Genomic DNA, 16,320 nt, shown 5'->3' on the forward strand with positions numbered 1-16,320 from the left:
CTTTGATCTGGGGACTCTTTAGAACTCTAGTTTTTAATTTCTAAATAATTGAAAAATACATTTTTGTATTTTTGTTATCAATTTCTAGTTGAGTTCCATTACCATCTGTATGATTTAAATTCTTTGAAATACATTGCAACTTGTTTTATGGCCATAAATATCATTGATTTTGCTCAGTATTCCATGAGCACTTTGATAAAAATAAAATAATCACATCTTTATCTTCCCCACTTCCATTTCACTGCTTTTTTTTTTTCTATTTTTATTGGTATAAAATAGTCTTTCAGAGTCATATTAAAATTACCCAGTGCTTTATATTATAGTATATTACTTCTTCTTTGAGGATTATTATATGATTTTTTCTTTCAGTTTTATAATCAGATTTTCTGCTAAGAGATTATTGCATTCAAATTTTATTGCAGTAAAAGTTTTAATGCATGCATTTCTAGTAATTTTCTTAAAGTGAAATCCCAAAGTGAAATTTATAACTATAATATATTCTAATTTTTAAATATTTATTCTAGAAATATTATCCAGGAAAAAAGTGAAACTGTCAATTTAAGCAATTTTGTGTCACCACTTACTTATAAAATTCTATGGAAGTTTTCTTTTGTAATTTTAATCTAGGGTTTTTGAGTTGTAAATGAGATAGACTTACATGACTTTTGACAATAGGAATTTATTATACTAGTACAGGGAAATTAGATAGTGGGGGGAACATTCAAACTTTTATACAGACAATTGAATTTCATTGCTGTCAAGACCAGTAAGTCTTATGGAGAATGGGTACATACCATGGCATAATTCAGGATACCTTCTGAACCCTAAGATCATTTGGGCTGCTAATAACAAAGGGCTGAGCAACTGTGACTTTAAAAGTTAGCGTTTTATTTTTCTATCTTGTGTAAAAAGTACCACGGAAGTTATATGAAATTGGTCCCAAATATTTGAGGACACTGTTTCCTTCTGCTCAGAAATGATTGGCTCAAGACTTCCATTGCTGTAGTCTGCTCATGCTCACAAGGTGGCTGTTGATTTCCAGACAATTTGTTGGAATTCCAGAAAGCATAAAGGAAAGGGGCAAGAGGGAGCTTGGTTTCTGCTTAAATCATCCCACTTCTTACATGTCCCACCCGATGACTTAACTTGCATCTTATTGGTCAGAACAATTTTCAAAATATATTGTGAAATATAACTATTTAAATCTTGGATTTTGCCTTTCCTGAAAATACAAGTTCTTTTACTAAGAAAGAAGGCAAGAAAAGAATCAAGAAGGCAGACAGAATTCTATAATATCTGCTGGTCTTCCATCTCTTGATGTATGTTTCTTAGTGAGGAAATTTTCTTCCTTCCATCCCAAGGCAATTCACTGAAACTTTATGAAGAAAGGCACTATTTGCCTCAGGAGGGTCTTTAGAGTGTGATAAAGACTTAGGATTCATGGACTACTCTAAGTCATTCCTCTAAATGTTTCAGATTTTTCTTTTCCCTTACGACACAATTTCTATTTATTTGCCTGTCTGAAATGCTTTCTGTGACAAACTCAAGACTCTTATTGCTAGAGGGGTAACACTGCTTTATCTGCATTTGATTCCAGTTTAATGACTTGCTCTGAAATGAACTTTGAGAGTGAGCTTAGAGGTCATCTTTAAAAGCACTGTTTGAACTTATGTACTCAGTACATTTGCCTACTTTGAAGGTCATGATTTCAACAAAACAGTTTTTATATATTTAAATTTTGTTCATATTGGGTTCTTTCCCTTAGACAAGTTGACCTCAATTCTTTTATGATTTTCTTCCCAGGTTAAATAGACCTGTAAATTCTGTTCTACATGGGTGATTATTCTTATGGAATCTCTGGAGATACAGAATATGCTCTTGGAATTATGATCCAGGTCCCAATGAATTTAATTAGGGAAGAATCAGCCTTGGAGATGCACCAATTGAATGACTCGGCAATATGTGATATAGTTCAAATGTACATAAATTGCACACAGATTTTTGACCTTACCACAGAAGTGTTTGTTTGTATGAATATTTACACCAACGGCTTTCTTAGGAACTGAAATGATAGACTCAAAAGCACAATAACATGGACTTGAAATTATTCTCTATCCTTCAGGCAAACCAAAGTTCAACTATGCTTTATGAAGTCAGACCAGTAAATGAGAATCAAAGTTTTGATTTAATATGTGCTATTTCACTATTTCACTTTTAAAGCACAAACTGCAAAATGTTTATTTACATAGTGCATGATTGTCAATTTTTTAAGCTTAAGTGTTGATTTAACATGTTTGTTTTTAGGACAAATTGACAAAAGGGAATTTTGGGTTTCTCTGTTTACAGTCAAGATTCAGCCTTCTTTAGGTTAAATGACATTTTGGAAATTCACTTTGAAAATCCTCAAATTTGAAAGACTATTTTCTGAAACACTGAGATGACACAGACTTTCTGCAAGCATGGAAAGAGTTGGTCCAATTGAAACATTTCAAGGTCTAGTAATGGTACATGTGTTGTGTTCTCTGTGTCTACAGAGATGTCATCAGTGAAGGAAATTGTTACCTTTTAGTTCACAGAAGAAGTTTCCACTATCCAGAAGCTGGATTGAATGAATTCCTCATTATGCAGGTAACCCAGGGTGTGTATTTATACATAAGAATCTGAACTAAGCTTTACGTTTTTCAAGAGTACATTGAGGGTGTTATTTGGAAACTCATAGCCTTTAAAAGTTCTAAGTGATTCTGATAATCAGCCTTTTTAGGGATCTTCTGTGATTCAGAATATATTTGCTATTCTTTGTTCCCTTGGTTTTGTTTTTCTTTTACTTGATAACTGGTTAGAACTCTTCGTCTTTTTAAGGTATTAATTCTGTGTATGTCCTTTGAAATGTAAATCTTTTCTACAAAGTGTTTTGTTATTGACTTTTTTATGGTTTGTTTTCCTAAAATCCTTGGAAATCTTGAAGTTGTCAAATATGTATATTTGAGATTTCAAGTGTTTAAAAGATTCTCTGCCCCCTAGAATGTAAGAAGTCATCTCCTTTGTTAACTTGACAGTAAATATAAAGTAAACATTGCTTTAATTTTATATTAAATTTTTTAACATCTTTATTTTATGTTTGCATGTGGTATTAGCTATATGTACAATTTTATTTTCCTCCAGATGGAAAGTGAGTTTTAGCAACCCCATTTACTTAATATTCTGCTCATTTCACATATATGTGCCTGATTACTTGTGTGTGGGGGGAATCTGTTAGTCTATAAAATCACTGAGATTTGGGACCAATTTTTTAATATCAGCCTTGTATTCTTATAATCTCAGACAGTGATAGAACATAACAATTTCTAGTGTTTGTTGAGTGAATAAACACATTATCTTAAAATTTTATAGTGTCACTAGTCATAATTGTGTTTTTAGACACATTTTTCCATACTTCCAAAATAAAGATATACAGAATAACATATGGAACAAAAGAATAATGTGACTGAATTTGTCCTCTTAGGGCTCACTCAGAGCCTCCAGGGTCAGAAAATATTATTTGTTGTTTTCCTATTCATTTACATTGTGACAATGGTGGGCAACCTACTCGTTGTTACTGTGGTGGTCAGCTTAACCCTGGATGCCCCCATGTACTTCTTTCTTGGATATTTATCATTCATGGATGCTGTTTATTCTACAACAGTTACCCCAAATATGATTATAGACTTACTCTATGAGAAGAAAACTATTTCCTTTCAAGCCTGTATGACCCAGCTTTTTATAGGACACTTATTTGGTGGTGCTGAGATTTTACTTCTGGTGGTCATGGCCTATGACCGCTACGTGGCCATCTGCAAACCCCTGCATTATATGACAATCATGAACCAACAGACCTGTGTTCTGCTGCTCCTGCTGGTTTGGGTTGGTGGTTTTGTGCATGCTGTAGTTCAGCTTCTTTTTGTTTATGACCTTCCCTTCTGTGGCCCTAATGTCATCAACCACTTCATCTGTGACATGTACCCCTTATTAAAACTTGCCTGCACTGACACCTATGTCATTGGTCTCACTGTGGTTGCCAATGATGGAGCGATCTGTGTGGTCATCTTTATTCTCTTACTTATCTCTTACGGGGTCATTCTGCACTCCCTGAAGAAACTTAGTCAGGAAGGGAGGCACAAAGCCTTATCCACCTGTGGTTCCCACATCACTGTAGTGGTCCTTTACTTTGTCCCCTGTATTTTTATGTATGTGAGACCTCCTTCTACCTTACCCATTGATAAATCCTTGACTGTGTTTTACACTGTCATTACCCCTATGTTGAACCCCTTAATCTATACCCTGAGAAATGCTGAGATGAAAAATGCCATGAAGAAGCTCTGGACCAGAAAAAGAAAATGAGATGGCAGAGAAATGCAGCTTTTATTTTTAGGAGAGTTACTCCTTTGAAAAAATCCATATGTGATTATTTAATTGTAGTAACTTTCTCCTCGGATTTAATAAATTGTGCATGATGAAAAATGTTCATTATGTGAACATTACTGTAGCCAGTTTTGTTCAAAATATATTTTTGATATTTTCAAGATTTCTTAGGGAAACATATATTCCTTTTTTGGTGTAAAATGGCTCTGTTCAGACTATAGATTTATGTTCTATGTGATGAATTTGCTATAGATAATATTGTAAATTTATTTTAGTTGATGGGCGATTTTGTCATATCTCTTTATTAAATAAAGTTAATTGTTTTTTTCAGAATTAATAGTGTTCATTAGAGGTTTTGGAAAAACAAAAAATAAAATGAGATATAAAAATATGGTTCATTCCTCTCTACACAAAGATAGCCCATATTAACATTTGAAGTATATATTCCTTTTTTGATTCTTCAAGATACATTAAATATACAGGTATTTTATTGACTAACAGGTAAAGGTTGAAGAGGAATGAGGCTTCAGAGTTATAATACTAATCATAAGGATACTAAATATACAAAAAGAATTTGAATGAGCAAGGAAGATAAACAGAAAAATGACTAAAATTTTACTCTTTTTTTTCAACTGGTAAATCATATTATCTCCTCAAGTGGAGCAGTTTTGTTTGGTGTTGTATTTTAATAAAAATAATGCATTAATCTTTCCAGACAGTTTAAAATATCTGATGATACCTCTGCTGTATTTCAATGTCCCTATCTTCTTGTTTATAGTGCTTTGTGACCTTCTAACAGGACCCAAGCCCTGTGTTTCATATGTAAAATTAGCACAATCTGTAATATATTGGAATACAGAATGCAGAAATTGACATTAGTTATTTTTGAATTATATCATTGTCAAGAAAGATGCTGAAAAATATGTTGTTTCCATTTGCACCTCACCCATCAATATAATGCAGGACATCAGGTCACAAAGAGGCCAGAATATATTGCTTTAATTGACAGAAACCTCATTCATAAAATCTTTGTGACAATTTCTCTCTTTGAATAAGACTTGAAATAAAATAGGAACTGCCTTTTATAAAGCAGGAAACATGTGATCAAAGAAACTCATAGTTCCTGCCTTCTCTACTTAGTTTGGTTCATAAGGGGCCAAATGCACTCTCCACTGGTAAAACATATTGTATGAATAACTTTGTATCCAGAATTTTATCCCTATTATTATTACCTGGAAATTGATTATATCATCTCAAATTCAGCCTAAACATAGAACTATTCATGAAATAATATCAAGAGTATTATTATAATGACGTTTACTTAAATCAGTCCTCCACTTTTGTGTACTTAGTTAATTGTTAAATTTAGTGTTCTTTTTTCTGTAAGTCCCCTAAAGGCAGGGAAATTACTTAATAGTCTTTGTATTCCTTGAACAATATCTGGGATATAGAATCTACTCCCTAAACTGTGTCAGTTGTTTGTGTCCTTTCTTGTTCTGTTGGAGTCAGAATTTACTGAATTTTGATGAACTCTTTTAATATTAGAGATATATACTACTTTTCTTTGATATTTGCCTTATTTTATTTATGTTATAATTATGTTTTTATATATAGTTGTTCTATTTTAATATTATTTTTATTTTTGATTTCTTTTATCATATCACACTTGGAAAGTTCCATTTCTTTCAGTGATTTTATACATTTTAATCTCTTCTTTTTTTAACAACTTTTCAAAAACAAATTATTTTTCAATTCATGTATAATTTATTTTTGTTTGTGTTGAGGACATATTTAACCTTATTGTCCTCAAATAGATGAAATATTCTTCTAACGTTATTTAGTAATTATTATTTTCAGTAATGGTTTGAAATTTATCCTTTTAATTTGTTGTTTTATTTATCTAGAAGATTCAATCTTTGATGCATCTTACATTACTTAAATTTTAAGGGGCTTTTTTTTTCCTCTGCTACCAACATATTATTACAGTCATTAGGATTCTTAATTTGTATTTATATATCATAGGAATAATCAACCTTAATTACTCATCATTTTCAACATTTTTCTCACATTTTTAAAATGTTTATTCCTTCTGACAAACTTTAGGGTCATTTTGTTAAGCTCAAAAACTTTCCATGCAATCGTATTCAGTGTTTTATTACTCCAAATATTGATTTTGAGGACAATGGTATGTTATAATTTCTAGTTTACCCTTAGGAAGGCTTGATTTATAAGTTTCAATAAAAACTTATAATTGTTGTAACACACATGGGTCTGTATGATTGCAGTTATGTATTCATGCATGACAAGCTATCTCACAACTTCATGGCTGAAACAAGAAATACTTTATTATATCTCATGACCTCCTTAAGAAGTTTAGGCAGAACTTGACTGAACAATTCTTCTGCTCCATGTGGCATGACCTAACGTCACTCATGGGATTCAGCTAATGTCTGGGGTTTTGTGGCCGGTCCTTGGCAGGCCAGTTAGTAGTCATTCCCAGAACTGACTTGGCATCACTTCTGTCATAGTCTATTAAATAAAGCAAACATAAACTTGCTCAGATTCAGAAAGGTGGAGAACTTGACTGCATATTCTGATTGAGGAGTGGTAAAGTGACATTGAAAAGAGAATAAATGAAAGATGCTGTTGTATTCAACTCTAGAAAATACAGTTTGTCACAGTTCACCCTCTGGCCACAACACACATGCTTCACACACACAACGTACACATCCCTTTTCCAAGATCTCATCCCATTATGGCATCAAATCGACATTCAGGATCTCAACTTCTAAATCTAAACTAGGTGTAGATTAGGTTCCTTGTGTGCAGTTTCTTTATACAGTTCATCAATGATGGCTCCTCTCTAAGTATCTATGAACTAGAGAATTGCCTGGAGGGGAAGTCGGCGGCACCTGGCCCATGGGACCCGGAGGAGAGCGGAGGAAGCAGCAGCCGCAGATACAGGGGCAGCAGCAGCTCGGACCCGGGCCACAGCTGGGGGAGGCGGAGGAGGGGGGAGCGCCAGGGGCGGCCAAGGGAGGGGCCTGGGGCCGGGGGCAGGGCCCTGCCTGAGGCGGGAGCTGAAGCTGCTGGAGTCCGCCTGGACGAGCTGAGTTGCAAGTTCCTGCTGGCTGGGGCCGCAAGGGCCCGGGCGCCCGGACCACATCTCTCCCCGGGGGGGTCGATGCCTGGGGAACCTGTCCGCATCCCCTGCAACATCATGGAGTCATACCCTGCTGTGTCCCCCATCTGGTCCCTGAAGTCTGATGACCCTAACTTGGCAGCTGTCTTGGAGAGGCTGGTGGACAAAAAGAAAGAGACCACTCTGCTATTGCAGCATCTGAAGATGATCACCCCCGACCTGTATAAACTGTATAACCTCCCTCAGCCTCCAGATACGGAGATGCTGGATCAGCCCTTGCCAGCAGAGCAGTGCACGCAGGAAGACGTGTCTTCAGAAGATGAAGATGAGGAGATGCCTGAGGACACGGAAGACCTGGATCACTATGAAAGGAAAGAAGAGCCAGCTGAGGGCAAGAAATCTGAAGATGATGGTATCGGAAAAGAAAACTTGGCCATGCTAGAGAAAATTAAAAAGAACCAGAGGCAAGATGACTTAAATGGTGTGGTGTCTGACTAGGTGCAGGCCAGTGACCTGCTGATGAGAGAGCTCAGGGATATATACCGATCACCGAGTTTCAAAGGTGGAAACTCTGCAGTCAGACTCATGAATGGCAGTCTGTGTGATGGGAATGTCAAACTCCTCAAAGTTGACCAGGACAGCACTTTGTACAGTGATATCCAGATCCTCAAAGAGAAATAAGGAACTGACTTCATCTTACTTAACTTTTCCTTTAAAGATAGATTTCCCTTTGACCCACTGTTTGTCGGGGTTGTGTCTCCAGTTCTCTCAGAGGGTATGTTCTGGGCAGAGGTGCCATCTGCATGGAACTTTTCACCAAACAGGGCTGGAGTAGTGCCTACTTGATAGAGTCTGTGATCATGCAGATAAGTGCCACACTGGTGAGGGGAAAAGCACGAGTGTGTTTTGGAGCCAAAAACCTCAATACAGTGGTACAGATCTACAAAAAAAAAAAAAAAAAAAAGATTATTTGTATGCCAGCCTGCCTCAGTTATTTTTCTGTAGTTTCCTGGGGAAAAGGGGTGTTCAGGCAGATCAAGTGGGTTGGTAAAACTGTTTGCCATTCCATTTTCACATTACACCTGTAGATTTTTAAACATGATTTTGTAGTTATTTTTAAGAACTCATCTGCTGATTCTAATATCTGAGTCTTCTCTCAGTCTGATTCTAATGACTTTTTCTTTCTTTTGATTATAGATCATATTTTTCTTTCTTTTTTTTGTATTTCAAATTAATTTTTAAGAAAACTTACACTGGACATTTGGGATGATACATTTTAGAAACTCTGTTCTCTGTTGTCTTCTGATTATATTGTGTTTTGTTCTGGCAGGCAGTTAAATTACTGGTAGTTTTCCTTTAACCCTAAGAGCCTTGAACTTTCAACTTTGTTAGGGTGGGCATGTTTTAGTTTTGATGTAAGTCATAAACATAGTCCATAATTCTGGGATGTGGATCTTAATCCTGAGGAATAGACCTTCTTGGGCTTCAATGGAAAGTCTGAAGCATTTAATAAGTCACTCTAACTCAGCAGAGTTAAAGTGACTTGGCAGAGAAAAATGAAATTATGGCCCAGTTAAAGGAACAAACTTACACTCCAACTGAGATACAGGAATTGAAACAACTAATGATAAGTCAATTTAAAAAGTTTAGGGAAGAAATGGTGAAAGAGCTAAACTATAAAAGGAAAACATTGGGTGTACATAAAATAGAAATTGGAAGTTTGAAAAACCAACTGGCAGAATCTATGTAATTGAAAGGTACAAAACAAGAAATGAAAGACACAATGGAGACATACAACAGCAGATCTCAAGAGGCAGAAGAAAACACTCAGGAACTGGAGAACAAGGAACCTGAAAGTCTACACACAAAACAGATAGTGAAAAGAATGGAAAAATATGAGCAATGTCTCCTGGAACTAAAGGACAAAATGAAAAGCAAGAATATCATGTCATTGTTGTCCCAGAAGGAGGAGAGAAGGAAAAGAGGCACAAGCAGTAACAGAGGAAATAATCAATGAAAATTTCCCATCTCTTATGAAAGACATAATATTGTGGATCCAAGAAGCACAGCATACCCCCAACAGAATAGTTCTGAATAGGCCTACACCAAGACACAGTAATCAGATTATCAAATGTCAAAGAGAAAGAGAGAATCCTGAAAGCAGCAAGAGAAAAATGATCCATCACATACAAAGGAAGCTTGATAAGACTATGTGTGGATTTCTCAATAGAAACTATGGAGGCAAGAAGGAAGTGGGGTGGTATATTTAAGATACTGAAAGAGAAAAAACACCAACCAAGAATCCCATATCCAGCAAAACTATCCTTCAAATCTGAGGGAAAGTTTAAAATATTCTCTGACAAACAGACAATGACAGAATTTGTGAACAAAATCCCTGCTTTATAGGAAACACTAAAGGAAGCACTGCAGACAGAAAGGAAAAGGCTGGAGTGAGAGGTTTGGAAAACAGATTTGGGAGATAATAGCACAGCAATGTAAGTACACTGAACAAAGATGACTGTGAGTCTGGTTGAAAGAGGAAGGTTGGGACCATGTGGGACACCAGAATAAAAGACGAAGGATAAAGATGGGAACTGTGTAACTCATGGAAACCTAGGGTGCTCAATGATAAAAGGTACCAATATGTTTTTACATGAGGTAGAACACATGAATGTCAGCATTGAAAGGTTTTAAAAATAGGGTAAGATTGGGGGGGAAATACAATCAATGCAAACTAGATCCTATAATTTATGGAAGCATTGTATTATGCTTCCTTTAATATAACAAAGGCAATATATCAAAGCTAAATGCTTATGGGGGGTGGGGAAGAGGGGAAGGGTATGGGATTCCTGGCATTGGTGATGTTGTCTGACTCTTTATTCTACTTTAGGTTAATGCTGTCTTGTCTTTTGTTGCTTTCTAGCTGTCACATTTTTGTTTGACTGTTTTTTTGTCTTTCTCTTTTCTTTTTCTTTTAGCTCTCTGTCTTCTTTGACTCTTCCTCCATCTTTGTGGAAGAAATAGATATGTCCTTATATAGATAATGGTGATGGTGCTGAATACATGAATATGTGACTATACAAGGAACCAATTATTGTTTACTTAGGACAGAATGAATGGTGTGTGAACAAAAACATCTCAGAAGGAATGAGTTGAAGAAATCTTGAGAGCACTATATTGAGTGAAATAAGACAGACACATAAAGGCAAATATTGCAGGGTCTCACTGATATGAACTAATTATATTATGTGAACTCATAGACATGAAATATGTTACCATGATATAGAATGAGGCTAAAGAATGGGGAGCGGTGGTTATTATGGGAAGAATGTTCAACTAGGGTGAACTTAAATGTTTGGAAATGGACAGGGGTGATGGTAACATGTTGTGAGAATAACTAATAGTGCTGAAAGGTGTTTGAAGGTGGTGGAAAGGGTAAGCTCAGTGTCATGCATGTCACCAGAAGGAAAGGTAGATGTTAAAAGATGGGAATGTATAAAACAGTGAATCTTGTGGTGGACAATGTCCATGATTAACTCTACAAAAATTAGAAATCTCTCTCACAAACTAGGACAAATGTATGACACTGTAACTAGAAGCTAATAATAGAGAGGCATATAGGAAAAAATATATACCTATTGCAAACTATATACTATAGTTAGTAGTATTTTAACATTCTTTCATCAACAGGAACAAATGTACTATACCAAAACTATGAATCAATGATGGAGGGGGTTGATTAGGGATATGAGAGAATTTGAGTTTCCTTTTTTAGTCTTTATTTCTTTTCTGGAGTAATGAAAATGTTCTAAAAATTGAAAAAAAATTGTGTTGATGGATGCACAGGTGTATGATGGTACAATGGACAGTTGTACAGTTTGGATCTTTGGAGAGTTGTATGGTATGTGAACAATCTCAGTTGTATATATATATATCTCCCCCCCCAAAAAAAAGAAAAGCCCAGGACCAGATGGCTTCACATGTGAATTTCACCAAGTATTCAAGGACAAATTAATACCATTCCTACTCAAATTCTTCAAAAACTTTGAAGAGGAGGGAAAGCTACCCAACTCATTCTATGAAGCCAACATCACCCTAACACCAAATCAGACATACTACAAAAAAGAGAATTATAGACCAATCTCTTCAGTGAATATAGATGTAAAAATCCTCAACAAAATACTCACAAATCGAATCCAACAACACATTAAAATATTTATATACCACAACCAGGTGGGATTTATTCCAGGTATTCAAGGCTGGTTCAACACAAGAAAATCAATTAATGTATTACACCACATCAACAAATCAAAGCAGAAGAACCACATGATCATCTCAATTGATGCAGAAAAGGCATTTGACAAAATTCAACATCTTTCCTGATAAAAACTCTTCAAAGGATAGGAATAGAAGGGAATCTTCTCAATAAGGTAAAAGCAGTATATGAAAAAAAACACAGCTAACATCATACTCAATGGGGAGAGATTGAAAGCTTTTGCTCTAAGATCAGGAACTAGACAGGGATGCCCACTGCCACCATGATGTTCAACATTGTGCTGGAAGTTCTAGCTAGAGCAATTAGGCAAGAAAAAGAAATGAAAGGCATCCAAATTGGAGAGGAAGAAGTAAAACTTTTACTGTTTGCAGATGATATGATTCTATAATTAGAAAATCCAGAAAAATCTCTAGCAAAGCTATTAGAGCTAATCAATGAATACAGCAAAGTTGCAGGCTACAAGATCAATGTGCAAAAATCTGTAGTGTTCTTATACACAAGTAATGTGCAACAAGAAGAAACAAAACAAACAAACAAAAAAACATTTACAATAGCAACCAAAAGAATCAAGTATGTAGGAATAAAGTTAACAAAGGCCACAAAAGACGTATTCAAAGAAAACTATAAGAAACTGCTAAAAGAAATCAAACAGGATCTATAAAAATGGAAGAACATACCATGTTCATGGATTGGAACACTAAATATAATTAAGATGTCAACTCTACCTAAAATGATTTATAGATTCAATGCAATACCAATTAAAATCCCAACAACTTACTTTGCAGAAATAGAAAAATGAATAACCAAATTTTATTTAGAAGGGCAAGGTGCCCCAAATAGAAAAAAAAATATCTTGAGAAAGAGGAATGAAGTGGGAGGTCTCACACTGCCTGTCTTTGAGGCATATGACAAAGCTACAGTTCTCAAAACAGCATGGTACAGGCATAATGACAGAGATACTGACCAATGGAATCTAACTGAGTGTTCAGCAATAGACTCTTGCATCTACAGACAATTGATCTTTGATAAGGCAGTGAAGACAAAGTAACTGGGACAGAGAAGCCTCTTCAATAAATGGTGCTTGGAGAACTGGATATCAATTTCCAAAAGAATGAAAGAGTACTGCTGCCTCACACCTTATACAAAAATTAACTCCAAGTGGATCAAAGACCTAAGTGCTAAGAACATAAGAGTCTTAGAAGAAAATATAGGGCAATATCTTACAGAACTTGTGGTAAGGGGTGGTTTCCTAGACCTTACACCCAAAGCATGAGTGACCAAAGAATAAATAAACAAATGGAATCTCCTCAATATCAAACACTTTTGTACATCAAAGGACTTTGTTTAAAAAGTGAAAAGGAAGCCTACACAATGGGAGAAAATATTTGGAAACCCCATATCAGATAAGGGTTTAATAACCTGAATATATACAGCATCCCTACAACTGAAAAACAGAAAGACAAACAACCCAATTAAAAAATGGACAACAGACACAGACACTTTTCTAAAGAGGAAATACAAATGGCTCAAAAACATGAAAAAATGCTCAACTTCACCAGCTATTATGGAAATGCAAATCAAAACCATAATGAGATACCATCTCACACCTACCAGAATGTCCATTATCCAAAAAAATAAAACAGAATACTACAAGTGCTGGAGAGGATGTGGAGAAAGAGGCACACTTATTCATTGCTGATGGGAATGTAGAACGGTGCAACCACTCTGGAAGACAGTGTGAAGGTTCCTCAGGAAGCTAAATATAGATCTGCCATTTGACCCAGCTATTCCATTGCTAGGTTATACTCAAAGGAACTGAAAATTAAGACACAAATGGACATTTGTAAACCAATGTTTATTTTGGCATTATTCATGTTTTCCAAGAGGTTGAAGCAGCTGAAATGTCCATCAGTGGATGAGTGGATAAACAAACTGGCATATACACATGATGGAATATTATGCAGCTGTAAGACAGAACAAAGACATGAAAATATAATAACATGGATGAACCATGAAGACATTATGTTGCATGAAGTTAGCCAGAAACAAAGGGAAAAATACTGTTTGGTCTCACTAATATGGACTAACATTAGTGAGCAAACTTTGAGAGTTAAAACCTAGAACACAGGCTACCAGGAGATAGAAAGAAGGTAGAGATCAGGCATTTGATGCTGAAGGACTACAGAATGTTCAGCAGGATTGATTGTATAGATCCAGAAATAGATAGCATAATACTGTGTGATGGTAGCACAATATTGTAAGTACACTGAACAAAGATGTCTGTGAGTAAGGCTGAAAGAGGTGGGATAGGGGAATGTATGACACCAGAGGTAAAGACAGATGATGAAGACTGGGACTGTACCACTTGGCAAAAACTGGAGTGGCCAATGACTGTTACTAAATGTACAAATATAAAAATGTTTTTGCATGTGGGAAAGCAAATGAATGTCCACCATGCAAAGTGTTGAAAAAGGGGTGGTATTTGGGAAAAAAAGTAATCAAAGCACACTGGAGTCTATGGTCACCAGTAACATTGTAATATGCTTCCATTAAATGTAGCAAAGGCAATACACCAAAGTGAAATGTGTATGAGATGGGGATATAAGGGAGTGATATGGTATTCTTTGTAGTGGTGGTGTTTTTGGTCCTTAATAACATGTTGTATTGTAAAATACTATATATTTTTTTTTCTTTTTATCATTATCTTTTTTATTATTCACCAAAAGAAACAAAAGAAAACACTTTTTCATAGTAATCAGTATGTTCAAGTGCTGACTGTGGTGATAAATGAACAACTATATGATGATACCATGAACAACTGATTTTGCACTGTGGAAAATTGTATGTTATGTGACTATATCTCTATAAATTGTAGGAAAAATATACATAGGGGTAAAAGTGCTGAATGAAACATGGAGAGAGGGATGTACCTCTTTACTGTTGATGAGAAGGCAGAATGGTATAAACTTTCTGGGGGTCAGTGTGGTGGTTCCACAAGAAGCTAAGTATGTGGGGGCCATAAGGTCCTGCAACCTCACTATGGGGTGTGTACTTGGAAGATCTGAGAGCAGAGACATGACTGGACCTTTGCACACTGGTGTTTATTTAGTCAGTATTCATGATTTGCAGTGGGTGGAGGTGGCCTAAGGGTACACTGACTGAGGAACAAAATGTGAACTGCAGTGTATGCATTCAATGGAATATTGAGCAACTATGAGGAGTGAAGTTGTGAGACAGGCAAGGAGGGTAATGGATCCAGTAGGTGGCATTTTGAGTGAAGTACACCAGAAACAAAGGCAAACACTATAATGCCTCACCAATATGGATTAACTACAATTTGTAAACTGAGAATTGAATCATAGAGCACAGTCTAACAGGGAAAACAGGGAAATGATTATTGTAATGGTCCCTATATTGTAAGCTCTTACAGCAGTCAAATCTATTCCTGAGTTGTAATGGCTATCTCCTCACTCTGAGATGCTGATCCCTTGGTGTATAACCTGATTGGTCTCTGGCACATTGGGTATCTGTGTGACACCTGGAACTTAGAGCTAGAGCTCAGCAGATATGAATGTCAGTATTAACACATATAGTAACTGCTAAAAAAAAATGAAAAAGATCCCAGACTTCAATTAGAGATATGAACGAAGCAGATCTTGTTAAGACTAGGGCAAATTGGGCCAAAGGGTAAAGTTGGAAACTGACTGTGTTAAAACTTCAACTCCCGTGTGAGACCAAGGGAATAAATGTTTATTTGATGTAGGATCTGTGTTTTCTAAACAACCTAACTTCTAGCGTCTGCTCAAACATCACAATTACAGAGAACTTTGAATAGGAAGTGAGATATGGAAGGTTCATATAGGTTTGAGTGAAATAGCAACACATTCCAAAGTAATTTGTGCAGAGAGTAAAAATATTTATGCAGGGTCCCCCTGAGGAGCTGGGGGAGGATGTAGAGGTGTTGGGCTTCCTCACCTGGATTGTTGCTGATGTTCTCACAAACACTGGGGACTGATGGCTTGACATGCTGAGCCCTCTGTCTTGGGGTCTGCCCCTTTGAAGCTTGTTACTGCAAAGGAGAGGCTAAACCTGCTTATAATTGTGCCTAAGAGTCTCCCCCCTGAGTACCTCTTTGTTGCTCAGATGTGGCCTCTCTCTCTCTAACTGAGCCATCTTGGCAGGTGATCTCACTGCCCTCCCCCCTTTGTGGGACCTGACTCCTGGGGGTGTTAATCTCCCTGGCCATGCAGGATATGACTCCTGGGGATGAATCAGACCTGGCATTGTGGGATTGAGAACATCTTGACCAAAAGGAGGATTCAAAATGAAACAAAATAAAGCTTCAGTGGCTGAGAGATTTCAAATGGAGTTGAGAGGTCACTCTGGTGGACATTCTTATGCACTATATAGATAACACTTTTTAGGTTTTCATGTATGGGACTAGCTAGAAGTAAATACCTGAAATTACCAAAATCCAATCCAGTATATTTGATTCTTGAAGATG

General features: G+C 36.2%; 1 protein-coding gene and 1 pseudogene across 1 annotated transcript; both read left to right on the forward strand.

Annotated features, from left to right (window-relative positions):
• The first annotated feature begins 3,456 nt into the window (after window positions 1–3,456).
• Window positions 3,457–4,377, forward strand: LOC119509094 (olfactory receptor 4A15-like). The gene has a single exon (XM_037802941.1). It carries the CDS (start codon window positions 3,463–3,465, stop codon window positions 4,375–4,377), a length of 915 nt encoding a protein of 304 aa, XP_037658869.1. The 5' UTR covers window positions 3,457–3,462.
• A 2,940-nt stretch (window positions 4,378–7,317) lies between these two features.
• LOC119509550 lies at window positions 7,318–8,900 on the forward strand (annotated as a pseudogene).
• Window positions 8,901–16,320: the final 7,420 nt, after the last annotated feature.

The sequence above is a fragment of the Choloepus didactylus genome, chromosome 14 (genome assembly GCF_015220235.1).
Source record: "Choloepus didactylus isolate mChoDid1 chromosome 14, mChoDid1.pri, whole genome shotgun sequence".
NCBI lineage: Eukaryota > Metazoa > Chordata > Mammalia > Pilosa > Megalonychidae > Choloepus > Choloepus didactylus.

Coding starts and splice junctions, on each gene's coding strand:
- LOC119509094 (XM_037802941.1), top strand. CDS start 3,463: ATGGAACAAAAGAATAATGTGACTGAATTTGTCCTCTTAGGGCTCACT.